We start from the raw sequence: 19,727 nt of genomic DNA on the forward strand, positions 1-19,727 counted from the left end.
AGTCAACTATAGCCAACTATATGTGATATATCACATACAGTATTAATGCCTATGGAGCCATGGAGATTCATCCTCACAAAAAATACTACATCAGCCCCTGTAAGGATGAAGCTTGAAAAATACTACATATCTTCACGTACACGAAGCCAGACTACAAAACCTCTTTGGTTATCAAGCAAAGCACTGCAACTAAGTGTAATAATTTTGCCTTCCAAAAAAGCAGACAATTACATTAGGGCACCTACGACACTGCATACAACAACAGATTCCTATATCACCTGATTCAAGACCCTATTTTTACCGAATGTAATTGTGCAACCCAAATATAGGGCACAATTGTTTAAAACAAACAAACAAACAGTATTTTCTTCATACTTTACCTGTGAGTGCTGAAAAACGTCTTTTGCTATGGCATCCAAATCAGTGGTGTCCTGAATATTACGGACGTAGTCAGCTACAGCTTTGATCACTACATCACAAGGTGGTAAAACTAACTGGTGAGCACGTACCTATGAAAACAAACATGTTAATGTGAGATAACAGGATAGATAACGTAACCCGAGATCCTTCAGTTGCACAGTAAAGAATTAGCCCAACTGTTTACTGAAAATATATTCAACGATGTCTACGTTGGCAGATTTAGGAGCTAAACATTTTGGGGGTTTGCACCTTGCTTTCAAAACTTCCAGTCAAACAATGACTCACGTATTTCACATCTACAGTACGTATATATGTATCTACATGTATGTAAGAGAAACCTCACCTCTATGTAAATATTTGCTGCCTAAGTACCAGGTCCAACAACAGACAAGGTCAACAATGCTAATTATTTTACTGCTTTCCAGTTGCACACTTCCTCTAAAACAAAACACTTTAACAATATGGACATGTGCATTTTATAGAGAGAGAAAATAATCAATTTTCTATCCTCAGATGTCTGACACCCTATACTGACTGACTATTCTGAAAGCACAAGAAACATGCAAGTAGAAGCGTGCTAAAAATTTCCCTCAAGCTTGTGACTGAGCCCCTCCAGACCATACATTTTTCTCTACAGAACCCAGAATACAGGCTACTCAAGATCTTAGGAAAATAATGAATTCCCATTGATTCACTGGTCACTGACTCAGGCCACGGGTTTGAGAAGATAAGAATCGCTCTGGATGTTACAGCACAAGAACTCTGTTTGTAGTAGGAAGAAAGAGCTGGAAGAACTTTGTGGGATGACTTCCAAAGCCTCTGCAGCTCCCACAGTTCTGCAGCTGACAACTGCAGATGGCTCCGCTGCTGTGCCAGAAAGTTTTAGACTCAGATCTTCGGCCTGAACCCTTCCAGTGTTTGCATGGAGAAAGGAAGGAAACCGGATAGCCCTGGAAACCCTGGCCTTCCATCTCAGCTCTGTCAATAGGCTCCTCTATATCTAGCGTCCTGAAAATAATCTAAGGATTATTCAGCGTACGATTACAGGAATTACCTCTCTCATATGCACTACATGATCCTGTGTGCACTACAGGAAGTTCAGGCCAAGCAACCACCACAGCCCACTGCGAAGTTAAAAGCTGTGGGCTGTGCTGGAGCTGGGTCTCAAGAGCCGCTCGCTGCAGGCAGGTCACTGCCTCCCCGCTGCTCTGTGCAAAGTGGGCAGAAGAAAGGCCTCGCCTCCAACTGCATGCCCTACATTTCAGGGAATGCCTAAGGAGCTTGTTAAAATGTCTGTCTGGAACAATTCTGGAGCGCTCCACGAGCAGCTCTACGGGCTGTTAGGTTTTTAACTTTTATCTGCCCGCTTCAAATATACTGGAGATTCAAGATCTGAGAGGTCACAATTATTGCTTAAGAGTTCTAGTTTTTAGATACGAGAAAATGTAAAAAATCCTTCTGCTTGCATTCTACAGAGGTACCACACTTTACTAAAAATACTGCAATTCAGCCTTGTCAGAAATGTTTATGCAGAATTCCTATTAACACTTCACTAGGTTTAGCTTTGCAACTTGAAATCCACAACACAAGCACTTTTTCTTTCATATGCAGTCTTCCACATTACTTTCTCTCCTCTGCCTGCATTTGATCATTTATTATGCGCTCTCTTACACTGCTTTAATATTTAGACCATGGAAATTTTGCTCAGATTCCCATTCGTATTAATTTCCTTCCCCTTGTCTACTTTCTAGAAGTGTCAAGATATTCATTCTGTATCTGCACATTCTCTGCCTGGAATGAGCTCCACATTTTATAAGCCTGAACGAAGAACAGTCTGATTTAGTTTAGTCAGTGGCACAACAGTTTTTTTAATTATTATTTTTATTTCTGCAGACAGTAAACTTAAATTTCCAGGGGCATGCAATCCAAACGTACAGAGTAATCCCAAACACAGATCACATTCACACATAAGCTTACAGATAATGACTGATAAGGGATTTTTGCTCCAATCTGCAAGCTGTTCTAGGAACACCTACCATTTTATTTGTACACCAATTACACATCTCTAAGGCAGCTGAGTCATAACATGGCTGTGTCATGTTAGATGTGCTCTCTGCAGAGCACCTTGGAGAAATCCCACGTTACTGCCTAAGTGTTCTTGCAATGTCTGCTTCAGAATTCAGATGGCAAAGAGAATAAGCAGTACCATCAGGTTTATGTCATTTCCAGTATAGCAGTATTTTTAAAACATTAAACTGCATCAAGAGAAGATCCTGTGACACTCAGACATTCAGCTCAGGCTGTGCAAGTCCAAAGCTCAAGTGAGATGAATTAAGGGCTCACTATGTGTACCATAGCTGCTCTTAAAACAACAGCTTGAGGACCTCAGTGGGGCACACTCTCAACTCCTGATGTGAGGCTTTCTTAAAGTGCAGATTCACAGCATTACAGATTTTGAGATATTTCAGACATCTGGTTTTTCTTTTCTTTTTCTCTGTTTTAGAAGATACCTGGTCTGTAAGTGAGAACACCTTCAAAATGAAACGCACTGTGAGCTCCTCAGAAACCAAAACAGACAAGTGGAGAAATGAGATCAACTTTCCCATTAGTAAGAGGATTTCTACTCATTTTAGAATTTTCTAGCAATCCAAAATTTCAGTTTTGCACTGGGTCAGAAATGAGTTTCTAATCATGTGTGAATTAAAATGTATTATTAGGCATTTATTAGGTATGGGAAAAATAAGAGAGCAGTAAAATTCACAGAAAATCTGTTAATTGTTCAAACTTGCTGCTAGCTGCACTTAAAGAATTTCACAACAAAATCAGAATCTACTTCCCCAGGTTTTTTTAGGCTTCCTCATAGAAGCTGTTTTTTCCCTTCTCATCTACAGAAGAGTTTCATACAAACAACATGACAAATGAATTTTGAAAAGGCAAACATGCAGGTAGATTACATTTTCTAACCTCATTCCTTCAACATGTGTGACACCTGAAAAATGCATTTGCTTAGTTCTGAAAAGACTCATTTTATGAAGGACCGCTGACAAGGATCGCCAGCAAGCTACCAGTGCACTTTGGCAGAATTAAGTTGGGAGAGGAAATTAATCCTACAAAGGTATTTGTCAAAGTGAGAGGCTGAGAGCAACATTACAAGCCTCGAAGCTAAAAGATGACATTTTTTAAAAAGCCTTTGTTTTGACAAAATCAACTTGCAAAACTGCATTATCAGAAGGGAAATGGCTCACATAGACAGAACTCCGCTGGATTATTAGGATAGTGTAGGAAGCACTTAAGCTACACTTGGAAAAACTTCCCCATTCAGGGACAACTAGAGTTGCCACCATCTCCTGGCCACAAAGACTTGAGAGGCTAATCAACACTACTACTAGAATTTACCATTGTGCTGCTGGAAACAGATAATCAGTTTACTTTTATTTTCAAAGCACTGAAAAAAGAGACTTTGTTTAGTTACTGTGCCGTGACACACAGGGAACATTTTTTACATCGGAGAGAGAAAAGGCTGAAGACCTGAGGAATCCAAGTTATCTGGGTTTTGTTATTTTTGTGTAGTAATTTCTACTGAGATGCCATCCAAACAGTTTGCATCTTGTCTCAGCCTGTGAAAGTTAAATACAAGGGAAGAGCACAAGCATAAACTCAAGGGATGACACAGGCACATAGAGTATAAGAGGATCTGCATGACACTCCTGAACAGCAGCATGAACTTGAGTTGCCATCCTGGAAGACCTAGACAAGCAAGTGGAACAGGCCACCAGGAACCTTAAGCAATTCAGCAAGTACGAAAGCAAGCATTGCATCTGGTCACTATGCAGGCTGGAGCTGTGCCATGGAAGCCTGAGGCAAACCAAAGATGAGCCACCAAGGCAGAGAGCAGAGGGCAGCTGGGGCCAGGCCGGCATCCCAAGAGTACAGCTAGCTGACCAATCTTGGGATGGTTCCTGCTCCTTGCAGCTCATTATATCACCTCCCTAACAGCGCATTCAGCTTTGGGCTCCCAGTACGAGACTGAGGTCAGGAAAGCAGAACAAGCTCAGCTGAAAGCCATGAAGACTGTGAAGGAGTTGGAGAGCTTCGTTTGTAAGAAGAGGCTGAGGGACAGAGGCTTAGTCAGCCTGGCTGAGACAAAGCTTTGGGGGTACCTTGCAGCAGCCTTCGAATATCCACTAAAAGGCCACCAAAAGCACACAGACTTTGCATAGTTGTGCACTGCAGAAGGACAACAGATAAAAGGCACAGAGAGAACAAGATGGGTCCAGCTCTTGTGCCAGGAAAAACATTCTTCCCATGGGGATTGTCACGCTGTGGAACAGACTGCCCAGACAAGTTGTGTAATCTCCAACCACAGAGGTTTTCAAGGCAAGTCTAGGTAAAGCACTGAGCAACCTGTTCTGACCTCAAGTTGACCATGTTTTGAGCAGGAGTTTGGACTGGATGACCTCTCAAGGCCCTTTCCAGCCTGAATCACCATTGTGATGACCCTTCACGTTCAGCATGAGAACACTTTAAGCACATTTTAAGCGTTGCATCTGATCTGTAGCACACCAAGCACCTACTCAGCTTACTCGTCTCCCTCTGGCAGACATCCTCTGAAGTCAATGGAGAAAGACAAGAACCTGGAGCAATTCACAGAAGCAGCCTAACCTGAGTATTTCTGGATGGCCTTCTGGAATCATCTCTTTTTGTCCCTGTACTGAGCAGCCAAGGAGATTAGACAGATAATTTTGCTAGGTAAAAATAGATTTGATAAATTGTATGGTGGGCATATCAAGGGCTTGCCAGAGTTCAGCAAATCCATCCTTTCAAATCCATCCTAACAGGAAGATAATCCATCACAAATGAAGACATCCATCTCATACAGTTTCCCCGCATATTCTTCTCTTTCCAAAAAGGGAAGTTTGCTAAGGCTCATTTCTAAGATTACCTTTCCCTTGTATATACAGAGTTTGCATTTCTCTGATGCTGTGTTCTCCCAGATCAACACCAACTCATTCTAGAGATAAGAACTGTTCCTCCTAATTCAATTCTGATGCAAAAATACACTGACTTTGAAACTTCACCCTGTAGCAAACTTTCCAGAACAGGAAGCAAATTTTTTTCTAAATCTCTCAAAAATAAATCCTGAAGCACACAGATAACACACAGTACAATGCTAGCTTCCAGACCAGGTCTAAACAACCAAATTTCTTCTCAGGAGTTCTAACAACTCTTCTCATTTCAATTTTAAGTAATCTCATTTGAATTTGTTGATAGAACTGTTGCTGCTGTTGGCACCTTACAACAGTTGCTGCCATAAGATGCTGTCATTGACAGTTAGGCTCATTTCCACTCTGCCAGACAAGCCAATTTTCTACCAGTGAAGACTGGTAATCTCATACTTGATGAACTAGTAAAGCTTCTCTTCTAGGAAGAGGAACCATTCTGTCTCATTAAAAAAAAAAGTTTGAGAAGAAATGAAGAAAATAAACTGTATGTTACTATCTGTCATAGATCTCACTGACAAGCAACTAATCAACCACTAGGAACTGTAACTGTTAGCGCTGATGCTCAATATTATACTTAGATATAAAAGATTAAAATGTTTATGCAACAGTAAGATTTTAAATACTAAATGAGCTGAACGAGGTGTGGAGTAAGAGCCCTGGGTTTGCAAAATCCTTAATAGAAACTCTAGGTAGAGGCAAAAAAAAGCACAAATTGACAGTATAGGCCCTAATTCCCACCCCTTTCTAACTTTCATGATAGCTTGTGATTTTTAACTGTACTGAAATTACTTCATGCTTCTTTAACTTTAACTTAAAAATGTGCCTCAAGTTTTATTAAGCATCCATAAAATTTAGAAGCAGAGTTGTTTTCTGTACATCTGCAATTAACAAAAGCTGCCTCCACAGAGAAAGATGTAATGACATGACTGAGAAACATCATATGAAATAAAACTGAGTGAAGACCTACTGAAGCAAGTTATGATTTCAAACCACGAGGTACAGCTGAAACTGAAGCTTAAAAACCCACGTTGTTCCATGACCAGTAACTAAATGGGAGACTGGCGCCACTTCTGTTCAGCCCAGCTTCCTTGACTCTTCCGACATGGACATCAGTCAGGAGACAGTAATGCTGCAGCTAGTTTGGGGCTATGCATTTAATAATTGACCAGCCAGCTGCTGTGAAACGAAGCAATGTGTTGTGCTAGCATTTTCCCTCAGTAAGGGCAATAATTTGGGTCTTTTTCATCAATAATAACGTATCAGCTTTCACAGAGCTCACAACAAGCAGATGGGAACTGCTTTCAAATCTGATTATCATTGGTCAAGAGATTAAACAAAGGGAGGACTGCCTAAATCAGCCCAATGATTTCTAAGGAAACAACTATCATTTCCTTAGGATGTCAGGTAAAAAACTCAATCAGTGCTTTCACTGGAAATGTAAACGCAAAAGCAAAGATGACAAAGTCTAATTTGCATTCTAGTAGAGTAGCTCAGTAAGCATTTAGAAGGCTTTTCAAAAGACCTCTCCAATCATGCTCCGAACTTCCTACAATAGGCATCTACTCAGTCTGAAACTCAAGAAAATACCCTACACATCTGAAAGCTTTATCAAGCACCTTGAGAGCAGTCCCACATCTTACCCATCCTAGACAAAAATGAAAACAGACACAATCCTTCATTCTTTCATTTTTTCACCTCAAATATCAGAAGGTTGTGGCAAATGTGCATGTTTGTATTGTTTTATGACCACGACATGCTGACGCCTTCCTAAAATCAGGAGTGGTAACAAAAAGGTGGATGAGTGTAACATCAAATTGTCACAGCTATTTGCTAAGCAATGCATGCGAAAGCCTTAAAAAAATCTGCTCAAAATCTTGAATCAGTTTTTAAGTTCTACCTTGAGCAAAATAAGTTTAATTTTTTCAGTGCTTAGGAAACATTAGAAGTATCAAAAAAAGAAAAAAGCTTACAGAATTTACAAAAAGCAAATTCATTTGCTATATGGAACACCTTAAGAGTAAAAGACGTGTCTGTTGTGGAAGAGAAAAAGAAAGATCACTATTACTCCATTCTCAGCGTGTCCACATTCCCTCTTATAGCTTCTTGGCAGATGCACAAAGCAAGTTTGATGAAGCAGCAGAACAGACTTACTGTAAACTAAGAGCATCAGACAAGCTACTTGCCTCAGAAAAAAAAACAACCTACTGAAGACAGAACACATTGATTTTCTTGCACAACCAACACTGGTATGCTTCCACCTTAATTTAACAGGTTCAGGTAACTGACAATTACACACAAACTCAGATTAGCAGAATATAATTTAGTAGGAAGATACCCTGCTAATTATTTTTGATGGCTGAAGGACATGACTAGAGTAAAATATTCTCCTTTAAAAAAATAATAAATAAACAGAGAGAAGCTACATCTCAAAGTGAAACCACTTAGTGAAGCTATTGGGAATACAGCTTACGTAGCTGAAGGGCAATGAGGGAGATCACAAAGGCAAAGTTAGCCCGGTAAGGCTAATCACCCCAGGTATCCTCTGCAGTCAACAGAGAGGAACACCAGAGGATGACTGAGAACAAGAGCTTTGCATAGTTGCTGTGACTCAAAAATCTTCATGAGCCATGCAGGCTAACCTGAGCCTTTCTGAATAAGCTTCCTCTTGATCTTCACTGTACTAGCAAAACATCTAAAGTAATAATCTATTACACAGCTCTGATTAACTGTCATGACTGATTTTAGTTAATTGCTAGCAGTTACATAAAACTGTACCTTAAGTGAAGCTAGTGGATGTTCTGGACCAAGTAAACTCCAATGAAATGAAGCCAAATCTTCATCAGGTAGAATATGGTTACCTAGAAAAAATACAGAGCTTTATTTCAGAAACGCACCTTAAAATATTACATACTGATTCTACATGCAGTCAAACAAATCTGCAATCAGTCCTCAGTTCCCAATAAATATGTTTATCAACAAGGGATTGAACCTGCAGGTATCTTTCTGTTACTCGACAAAAGCCTCACTACTATTGCCACTCCCACAAAACACACTTCCCTCTGTCCAAGGAGCACCGTTCAGGAAACCCAGGTCACCTAAAGAAGCAGCAGAGCCAATACAACACACGGCACCAACCTCATCTGGCACGTCTCATCAGAGGATCCTTAAGTGCTTTCGTAATTGAGGTGTGGTGGTACACAAACACACTCTGCTGCTCTCCAACAAGTTGGAAAGCCCATCCTGCATCCCAGCACATGCTGTTAGCAATGCACATCAGAGCCGCTGCTCCATGACACAGCAGGCACGTTTACCCAGCCCTCAGCAACACCAGCAGCTCCAGTAACAGTCAGCAGGACCCCAGTTCCTAAGGATTCTTTTACTGACCTACCAAGTCAGACAAGAGCCTGGGCTGATGGCATCAAAGTGATTTGGAACTTCCTTACTTGCCCCAATGAGCAAAGATGATAGCTCCTAACTACCAGACTGTTCACACCACATGGAAGATCACTTAAAAGACTGTTTTGTTTTGGAGAGCACATTATGTTCATAAAAAAAATCTTAGAAGGACACACTTTGAACACGTGAATTAACTGAAGGCTAACTAATCATCCTCTGACAGAGTTCAGTGTCTGTGACTCCAAACTTCATAAAGAACAAGACAGAACACGTTGTTGTACTTTTGGTAGAAAACTTACAAATATCCTCAATGCTTGGTTTTGACAAAGTAGCAGATGAGCAGTGAATGCATAATTTTCACTGCTATCAATACGCTTGTAGGTGGCATGGTTTGGGTTTTTTTTCTGCATTCCAGTCTGTACAACATCTCAAGCTCACACCTAACTCAAATAATGCAACAGTGCTAAATTAATCACAAGAATTTTCTTAATATTTTGCCTGGAAAATATCTGAATTTGCTTTTAATGCTCTGGAACACGTGAAAATTAAGAAAGCTGTCCACTGTCTGGTGGCTAGAGGGTATCTTCTAGAGAGGGAAGTCTTGTCCAAACAGTAGTACTTCACCTCTTCCCAAGGTCTCCAGCAGGAAGATATTATAATCTTTATTTATCAGGAGCTGAACTTGAAACCTCAGAAAGATTCAACAGGTTTGTCTGTAACAGTCAGATTCTTACTAATCTAATCAAGGTAGGATTAGACAGCCATCATAAGGCAGGTCTGGGAAAAATCAATTACAGCCAGGCCATTACACATTTTCGTGCTAACTAAAGGCAACTCCTGCAGATTCTAAGATTATCTTAAAATAGTCTGAGCTTCTCTCTCTTCTACCAAAACTTCAATCCTGTTTGGTCTCCATCTGTCATTTCAGTTAATTCCATCCTCTCCAACACACATATTTGACAGTCTGACCATTTGATCAATTCCCACAACGTGCAGGGTTTTGGAGTTCAGTATGCTGAAGCGCAGCAGTATCTGCCACGCTCAGGTCACAGGTGATGCTGTACTTACCTTCAGTGGCTCTAAAATTTTACACAAGGAGCTACACACCCAGACACATGTTACAAAGTACTGCCACAGCAGGAAAGGGATCAACGTTATATAAGCAACCTCTATTTCTTGACCTGGCTGAACAACCTCAACATATATTGATTTTCCCCATTTTAATGGTTTATTATGATGTATGCCTTAGGTTGTTTTAATTTTTTGTTTGTTGTTGTTGTTTTAAAGCAACTAGAAACTAATTACACTGCCCTTTTTAAAGAGTTCACTGATGTACAGCCCTAAACCTCACACTGTTTGTTTTTCTTTATTACCCCCCCTCACCTTTCTTTTGTTGTTTTGTTTAAAACAATTCTTAGGTACCTGAATCAAAAATTACAAAACAACCAAAGTCAGCTCCCTGTTTACATCAACAGGGATTAGGACAGAACTTTAAATGGGAAGCTGTAAGAAGGAAAAACCTATTAGAACTAATAAACAAACCCTTCCTTTAAAAATCCGCCTGGTTGGCACATTCACCAAACCATGTAGCTGGATACTCACATACAGAGATGGTATCCAGAAATGTAACTCAATCCCAAAGAATTTGCTATCAAGAACATTTTCTTTTCCTGCCCATTTAGGCACCCTTTCACATGCCCCTCCTACTGTTGAATGTTTGGCAAAATCCTTCAGGACTTTTCACCTCTTCACCCTTTAAGTTAATGACAAGAAAGTACCTGAAAACAAGCAGTTGAGTTGTGTCTGCACAGGGAAAGTGATTTGCAGACCTGAGGCTGAATATCGATAGTGCTCTTCTGACAGTTCTGTCCACCACTGCATAACTGTTAAGTGTTAAACCAGCAGCTTCACTGCCGTCATTTCAGAATACATTAATTTATTCCAAAGCAAACCACCAGCACCAGCAGTAGGTTGTGTCCTTGTGCCCAGAATTGAAGAGCATACACCTTCCCATGTAATCAAGTGCTCAGTTATGCTTCCCCATTGTGCCTTCCTTCATTCTACTCACAACATTCTAAAGACACCCAAAGAAGCCATGGGAACATAGGCAGAATAGACACTCAACTCCTCAGATAGACAGATAGATAAAATAATAGATCTGAATAAGCCAGCCTGCTTAACACATTGCACACTATGCACAATTACGTGCAAATATGCATTCAATATTTCATTAAAAAAACAAGTTACTTTATTTCTACGGATGTGGAAGTTGAGAAACATTGCTGGTACTTCCAATCAAACAGTACCTGTTTGTTGTAAGCTTACACAAACTTTGTTTATATCACCGAATACCTAGCTTTCATAACATTCACTAATATACCAAATTGCTCATTGCAATAAGAACTGAATATCTTCTGTTCTATTTTGCTTACTCATACTGAATGCACACACCAAGGAACACACAAAGCTAAACTTCTATCATCTGAACTGCTTTCTGAACCTCTGTACCTATTTGGGGAAAAAAAAGCTACAAAATGTCTTTACTAATGATCTGAAGTGACCCAGGGTTTTTTTCCCCTGTTCCAAGCATATAGAAATGTAAGACATGAAGAAAAAATATTCAGAAGCTTCTTCCAGAAAGTTTCAAAACCTTCCAAAAAAAGTTACTAGTATATTTTTTCCACAACATTTAATGTAACATGGCTCAATTGGCCAAGCAACTGTAAGGCTCTCACAAGTTAAAATAACATCATTAACACATACTTCAAATTAATTCTCTAAAGCATATCTGCAACTGTGAAACTGCTTTTCAAACAGTAATTCTTACTCACTGAATTGGCATTCAACAACTTATTTATAGAATCCAAAACAAAGCCCAGCAATAATGGAGTGCAGTATAATTTACGCAGCTTTTGTTTTAAGCTGCAGCTCAGCCAATCATCTGCCACTCTTCCCCACAGCCAGGAGAGCAGGTAACAGCTCTCAATAGGCAAAAATCACACTAACAAAACGCAGCTCCAGCTAGTCACACCTGTGGCTTTTCTGCTCTGAGACAACTCTGCTCCTTTCCTTCCTACACAGAAAGTATCTGCCTGCGCTAGAAACAACTTCATATTAAAGACTATTAAAATATCATGATGCTAAAGCAGTATCACATAAGCCCTTCTCATCCGCAGCTTTCAAATAAGACATGTTTATATCACGCACCAAAATACCAAGTCGGGGAGAAAACAAAATGAAAATCCCTTCTGCTCAACTTCTCTACTCAGTTCCACATGATCAGCAACATGGCTACTCTGTGTTTATTAACCCAAATGAAGTCAAAATACTCTTAGGAATAAATCTTACTCATTGGAGTGAATTCTTATTAGCCATTAATTCATTCTTCCACCCAAGACTGTCTGACCAACCACTATGCCATAGCACTGCAATACAGCCTGTTAAAACCGTCCCATTTAGCAGAGATGTGAAACTTAAGTAAGCCTCATCTGTGGTCCTTAAAAATCCTGCCCCACTTAGCCTTAAAAGCAGGAGGACTAAAGAACTATCCAAACAAAGCTGGTGTAGCAGAGGGAGGCTGATCATTCAGACTTTGTGGTGATCTACTGAATTTTACTGAGTTTCTAATGCAGCTGTCATATTCATTCAGTATTTATCTGGAGAGGGAGAAGTCCCTGCAATGCAAAAATCTGCACTTCAAATACACTATTTTGAAGATATGGAAGTACACTTCTCCAGTCTGAAAACCGTATTATTAAAATCAGACCCTGTGTGCTACGGCAGATCAGAGCCAGCAGAACCAAGTGTCCTGAATTCCCCTCTCCGCCCCCAGCACTGAGAACATTTTGGCAAGGCAGAGCTTTGCAAAATTCTTACTTCCTACTCCTATTTCCAGACAGCCACAGTCCGCATCACTCACAGGTCGCTACAAATCTGGCATCTGCCTGACCTCGTTAAAAAATAAAAAAAACAAATTGCATCCTACCTCAAGAACAGCCAGAATGACTAAAAGACAGGCATGGTTTTGCTGAGATGCTCTGTCACATCATGCATGCTTTAAAATGTTTAATAGCAACTGAAATCATAAGTCTGACTACTAGCATCAAGTTCCTTTATTACTTCACTTACCTAAAAGAGCAGCAAAAATAGGAAAGCGATTTGGATTCAGGTCCAGTTGCTTGGCAACTTCGTGCATTAGGTATTGGCTTGTTGTGAGACTTTTCCCATTACGGCTCAGTTTTAGGGCATGGGCACTGAAATAGTACGGGATGTTGCACAATGCATAATCGGAGTCATATGCAACCAAACCATGGAAACCTTTTTCTCTGCAGAAAGCAATTACTTCTTGATGATGATCCTCAATGCTCTGTGCAACCTGTAGTGGAAGACAGAGTAATTAGCGACAGTGCAAAATGGCAGCACTGATTCAGCACATGTACTACGATATATTGCGTCCTTCTGAAACCATAAACGTGCATTTGAAACACCTGCAGAATATTTACAGTAATTAGAAAATCCGATGACACGGCACAGACGGACAGGCTGCAAGGAGCGCTCGGGAGCACAGCGCCAAGTGCTGCAGGCCTACACACTGGAGTGCGCTATGCATTGCTCAGCCCATCTGAAGTAACTGTTTATTAACAGGAACACTCAAGCTCTAAACACATTACTGCAGCAAAGCCTGCGTTAGCTCCAGGAAAACAGCCCTCTGGCTGCGGCTACTCAGCAGTTCCAAGGCAAAGTGCCCCACAACAGCACCCCTACCACGAGATCACTTATCAAGCTTCATAGCCCTGTTCTAACAGTAACAAACTATCCAGAGGCAGTAGGGCTAATTTTCTTAAACTTCCAAATGCCTGTGTGCACTGGGAAATCCAACTGCTTCCTCTTTCCACCTTCAAAACCCTCTAAGACCACTCAATGCCTTCCCCATCTACACCAACAGCATCCAGCAGTTCAGAAATCTTGCACGAGCTGCACGCTGGCCCAACCCAGCCTCACCATGCACTTCTCTGTGACAAGGTACACAGCAAGCTGTACCAGAACAGCAAAGCACAAACTGTGAGTTGAAGCCACTGCATGCACTGCAATGTTGGTGCCAGTGCCAGAGCTGCTGCTTGCTTGCAGTCATGGCCTAACCCCAGCCAGCAGCTCACCCCAACAGTGAGCCCCATGTGACCATCCTTTGCCTGCTGCTGCCTCGAAGGCACTTCCTAATCCAGCACTGACCACAGTCTTGCACACAAGCTGTTCACACTGCTTCTCCCATGCAGCCTCTCCCTTTCAGCAATGTCCCCAGCACCCAAAGGCAGCACCCTGCACAGACCTGCACCCATTGCCAGAAGCTCATAGAGCTCTGCTCCCAGCGCTACCCTCCTTGAAGTGCTAAGAAAACAGGACTTCTTTGGAGACATGCATATGTCACAGTGGCTCTCAAAGTTAATTGTGTTTGTGAGGAAGAGTGTTCATTCTCCCTGTCCCCTGCACACCACACATGGCACTGCACACACAGCAGGAACAGCTGTAAGCACCACAGCAACAACTAGAAGGTGTCAGGTACACACCACGACCAACTCAAGGAAGACTGCTCACCAAAAACTTAGGTCTCAGTATGTTTTAAACTAGGGCGTTCCCAGGTGCTTTTGGTTTTGTTTTGTTTTTTTTTTAATTTATTTTAAGGGTACATCAATTTAAATTACATACAAGTATTTAAACCAACCATCTCTGAGTGCACACCAAGAAAGTTTCTGCTATGATCTCTGGCAGCGCTGTGAGGCGGGCTGTTAGAAGAGGAAGCCTGCTCGGATCTGCTTCCTCCTTCCATGCTCCCCTCCCCTCCCCTCCCGCGCTCTGACACAGCGCTCCCAGCCCAGAGCCCTTTATGTAACACCACAACTCATGCTCCAGTCACTGGGCAGCTGCAAGGAGGAGAGCTGTGTGTCCCAGAACAGACAAGCTGTAGTACGGTGCTTGTGCAGGGCACGAGCCGGGGCCGGCAGCTCCCAGAGCAGAGGACCAGAGTGTGCAGCCACAGCCAGGCAGCCACATGGTGGGAATCACAGTGGGTTTGGAGACCAAATCTCACATGAACAGAGACGCCAGGCCAGAGAAAGAACTCTGCGAGTAGCAGGCACGTGTGTGTTCTCACAATGAGAACAAAGTCTCACCAAAGAAGGGAAGGTGTTAAGATCTGTGGTGATGAAATATCGAAGTTTTCGCAAACGCACTTTGTGTTAAAAAGCTCCTTTTAGGAATGACTGCCCCTCCCTCAAACAGACAAACACCAGGTCACAGCACAGCCAGGAGCCCGTAGGATACGTGTTGTAGCTGGGAGGAACCTGTTATTTTTGCATCCTGCTGAAACCATCTGCGAGCGATTTGTAATTGTTCTGGATGGAATACGCTCCTTTCTCGCTCCTCTCTAATTACCAAATTAGATTAAGCCCACAGCCAGTCCCTAGGTCTGCACAGACGCCTTCCACTCAAGGCTCAAATGTTTCCTGCAAGTATGAAAATGAGTTTTGTATTTAAAGTGAATCAGTACTCTCAAATTCAACTGCTCAAAGTAAACAGTAAGAAAACACTGGAATTGGCAATGGAATTGGTATCTGCCTCGTGCACGTGTAAATAAAGACACCCATACGTGCAAACAACAATCACACGTGTGAGGTCCTTCCGCTGCATGCCCACCAGGGGGGCTGCTGGGAAAAGAGTGGGGGGAGAATGGGAAAGATCCACGCAATAAAGCTGACTTATAAAGAGATTAAAGTGTGTAAGAGGAAAAAAGAGAACAAGAATATGATTCAAGCGCAACAGTACTGAACAGACAGTATTATGTATGCTGTCACCATAACCATGAAATACATCACCTACCCTGGACGTGAACCAACCCAAGCAGCTCCCCAACAGCTGCACGGAGGCATCACATAGAGCAAACCACCCCCTGTGCAGCACAGCACAGCCCTCCGTCCTGCCTCACAGCCAGCACCAGGGAATGGCCCCACGCAGCTGGCTGTGCCACCCGCTAAGTGCTCACCTTACACAAACATCACCCTCCACTCAGCAAAACTGAACTCCCTTCCATTTTTATACGAGGATTATACATGGGGCCCAGCATGACACATCCTAAAACTGTTTGTGGAGATTAGGGACAAGGCCTATTACCGCAAAACGGCAAAGCAGCTAATGCTGCCGCTAAGCCTGAGAGCAAACACGGAGCTACAGGTGACACCGCTGCCAAGAGCGGCACTTCAGCATTAAGGAACTGGTGTGTAGCACTGCCCGTGTCAGAGCCCAACGTACCCAAACATCCGATTCCTATCACCGTTAGAACAGCGGTTTCGTATTGCATGCTATTTATTGCGATACTGCAGTAACATTTATATTTTAGCGTGGATTTTATGTCACGCATACGCCACTTTCACTATGGATCCCTACATCTCCGTAACAAGCCGAGATTGACGGTGCATCCACAACCAGAGCGAGGCTACCACCCTCGCCGCACGGGGTCTGTAACTTTGTGCTCGGTGAACGCAACAATTTCCCCGCTACAAGAAAGCGCGCGGGCTAGGGGCCGCCTCAAGTTCCCAGCAGCGCTCCTACAGCCACGGACATCGCTACGGCCGCGGCCTCCGGGCCGAGCGCGGCTCCCCCGGGCAGGGCCGCACCCCGCCGCCGGGCCGCCCTTCCGCCCGCGCCGACCCGAGGCGTTCAGCGCTCCGCTCAGGGCCCGGAGGAGCTCCGCGGCAAGTTGGAGCGCGCCGGCCCGGCCGGGACTTGTTGCAGACCCACGCGGCCGATTTCTTTTCCTCCCGACTCCCGGCGAGCAGCGGCGCCGGGCCGAGGAGGGACATTTTGAGCGCGCGGAGTCTGGCCCCAAAGAACATGGTGGCCCAGGGCCTCGCGGCTCCGCTCGGGGCCCGGCCGGGAGAGAGCGCGGCGCTCGCTCGGCGCTACGAACGGCGGATCCCCGCGGATCGTGGCCGCCCCCGCGGGCCGACATCCTTCGGCGAGGGCCGCGCGGTGCCCGGCGCCGGGCAGGGCCAGGGCAGGGCAGGCCCGCCGCTGCCATCTTAGCGCGGCCCCGCAGCGCAGCCCGCCCCGCCCGGCTCGGCCCCGCTGGGAGGTGGGGGGGGGGGGGGGGCGCCCGCGAGCGGCCGGCCGGCCCGCCCGGAGCCGGGGGGATCGAAGCGGGCCCGGGGCTCACCTTGATGTGGAAGCGGATGAGGGCCAGGCGGATGCAATGCGCCATGCAGACGGGCGGCAGGAACCAGACCTTGGGCGGCGGGGTGCCCTTGTTCTGGACGTGGCTGACGATCTGCTGCGCCGTCTGGCGCTCGTTGCCCTGGCGCTTCACCCACTCGTGCAACCGGGCCTTCTCCAGGGCGCCGTTGAAAAAGACGAAGAGCTCGATGTTGCCGTTGAAGCAGGCCTTGGCCAGGGCCGCCAGGTAGCCCAGCATGTGGTTCCACTGCCCGCCGCTCACCCAGTCAGTGTAGAAGCCGCCGTACAGCCGGTGCAGGCAGTTGTCGGCGTCGATGAGGAGGCGCAGCGGGGTCTGCGGGGGCCGCTGCCGCCCCCCCCCCACCAGGCTGCCCCGCGCCAGCTTCTGCAGCTCGACGGGCACCACGGCGCTGGGGCAGTGCTTCTCGATGTAGTCCTGGAAGCCCTGCACTCCCATGGTGAGCACCGGGCGGCGGCGGCGGCGGCGGCGGGCGGGCGAGCGGAGGCCCCGCGGCGGCGGCGGCGGCGGCGGCTGTGGTGGCGATGGCGGCGCGGTCCGGGCTCGGGCCGGGAGTTGCGGGCGGGCGGTGGGAGCGGCGGGGCCGGGCGGGCGCGCTGGAGGCTGCGGGCGGCCGTTCAGCGGGGGGTCGTATGGATCAGGGGGGGGCTCATGGCTGCCGCGGCCGCCATGTGCTGCTCTCACAGAGCCATGGCTCGGGGATCCGGGCTGCTGCCGCTGCGGCTCCGACTGCCGGGGGGAGGGGGAGCGGCACAGCGCAGGAAGCCAACCCGCCGCCGCCGCCGCCTGCAGCAGGGAGAGCGGAACGGGCGGGACTTGGCGGCGGCCGCCGCTGCCACTCACCGCGCGGGGCGCGCGCTCCGGAGCCGGGCGGGAAGGGGGGGGGAGGGGCGCGCCTCCGACACCGGTGCCCGCCCGGTAGCCGCCGCCGCCCTCACGGACCCGCGCGCTGCCCTGCCCTGCCCTGCGGCCCCGGCGCGGCGCGGCCCGCGCAGCCCGCCCGCCGCGGCTGTTGCATAACCCAAGCATGCGCGGGAGCGCGGGGCCGCGGGCGGAAGCGGGTGGCGGGGAAGGGGAGGGGGCTGCGCGGGGGCGGAGGATTGGGGCGGGCGGCGGGAGCCAGCGCGGTGCGGTGTGTATGCGGTGCGGTACGGTACGGCTCCCCGCGCCCCGCTCTGAGCGCTGCCATCGCGGCCGAAGGGGTTCCGCGCCTCGGAGCGGGGCGGGCGCAGATCCGGGCTGCCGCTTCCCCTTGGGTCGGGCGGGGCAGCGCTGCCGCCGCCACGCAGGGCCGGGGGCTGCCGGCACCTGTTGCCCGCGGCTTGGGCTCCCCGCCCTCGCGGGGCCGGGCAAGCGCCGCGCGCTGTGCCGGCCTCGCCGCTCCCTCTGGCGGAGCCGCGCGGGCCCTCGCGGCCGCTATCGGGCAGCGCTACTTGCGGCCCGTCCTCGCCTCGCGCAGCCCAGCAGTTAGCGCTGCCCGCGCGGCCTGAGGGTGCCTGGGAGGAGCGCTTGGATTTAGGCCCGGGCCCTCGCCGTGAGTGCAGATAAATGTACGCACGAACTGCCGGGAAGAGCCCGGCCGGCTGCGGGGTAACCTCGTTGTGGCTGCGTGGAGCCGTTTGAAAAAGGCGCAGAGCTGTGCTTGAAGGAGTAACGCTAGGCTCAGAGCACATCGAGCTGTCTGTGCTGTCTGTTCACACCGATGTTTTATCAGTCAAAAAAAAAAGTTACGAGACTGTCGAGGCTGGATTGGCGCCTAAAGTGAATGCCCCACCTGACAACAGTGATACTGACAGGGCTGTGGAAGTAGTCAATGGGAAATACATTTCTTCCTAGAAATCCGTTTTCATAATGGTCTGAGTGTGGTTCTCTAAGTAAACAATCACATGGACTTGTTTTCTATAGCAGTCATCACATGTTACAATAACATCTAAGTAACAAAGCACAGAATGTTCTAAAAAGCATAGATGGCCGCACTGCTAATATGAGGACAGAAGACATAGGAGAAAGAACAGTTCTATCTACTCCAAAATTGCCCAAAACTTGGTCAAAAGAGCAAGTGCCGCCATGCATGAGGTGCACAGAAAGCAGCTGCTCAGACGTGCCTCCGCATAATCGACGCTGCGGCTGTGTGAAGTGCGAGGTTTGATCACAAACAGCCAAGGGACAGTTATGTACTCCTTCAATACACTATTCAGAATCCAATCCTTAACCATATTCCATTCTTTAAAACAGGCATTTAAGACATGCTTTTTTCATCTTTTTTTGGCCATACGGAGTGTAGTCTGTGCTCAAATTCTTGAGGAACAACTGGTCACTGATCAAAGGACAAATCAACATCTGAGCACTTATTTCACAGGATATTTATGTTCATTACTGTTAGGAATGACAAGTCACATAAAAATAAAACATTTCTTAAGGTTACTTTGGTGTTTATTTTTTGTTTGTTCATTCTGTTGCTCTTGTTTTGTAAAAAGGAATACTAGTCCAAAGCACCTGAAGTGGTAACTTTGTGATGCTTCCCATGGAGTAAGGTGGGCACAGCATTACTGAGTGCTGCAGGCTCACTGTGTGAAACTGGACACAACCCTCCCTCCTCGGGAGAAAGAGAAGAGACAGGTAAAGCAGGATGGGAACACAGTGCTTGAAGAAGTCGTTTGACACAA

General features: G+C 46.1%; 1 protein-coding gene across 3 annotated transcripts in view; it reads right to left on the reverse strand.

The window, feature by feature from the left end:
• Window positions 1-17,542, reverse strand: part of FAM120A (family with sequence similarity 120A) — a 49,398-nt gene extending 31,856 nt beyond the window's left edge. For all 3 annotated transcript variants that reach the window (XM_048957158.1, XM_048957159.1, XM_048957157.1), the window contains exons 1-4: window positions 17,026-17,542; window positions 12,948-13,194; window positions 8,199-8,281; window positions 381-509 (exon numbers count right to left, since the gene is read on the reverse strand). In XM_048957158.1, coding sequence (XP_048813115.1) covers window positions 381-509; window positions 8,199-8,281; window positions 12,948-13,194; window positions 17,026-17,499 — 933 coding nt within the window. In that variant the 5' untranslated portion in view covers window positions 17,500-17,542. The remainder of the gene's footprint in view (window positions 1-380; window positions 510-8,198; window positions 8,282-12,947; window positions 13,195-17,025) is intronic.
• Window positions 17,543-19,727: the final 2,185 nt, after the last annotated feature.

Source organism: Lagopus muta, chromosome 11, assembly GCF_023343835.1.
Source record: "Lagopus muta isolate bLagMut1 chromosome 11, bLagMut1 primary, whole genome shotgun sequence".
NCBI lineage: Eukaryota > Metazoa > Chordata > Aves > Galliformes > Phasianidae > Lagopus > Lagopus muta.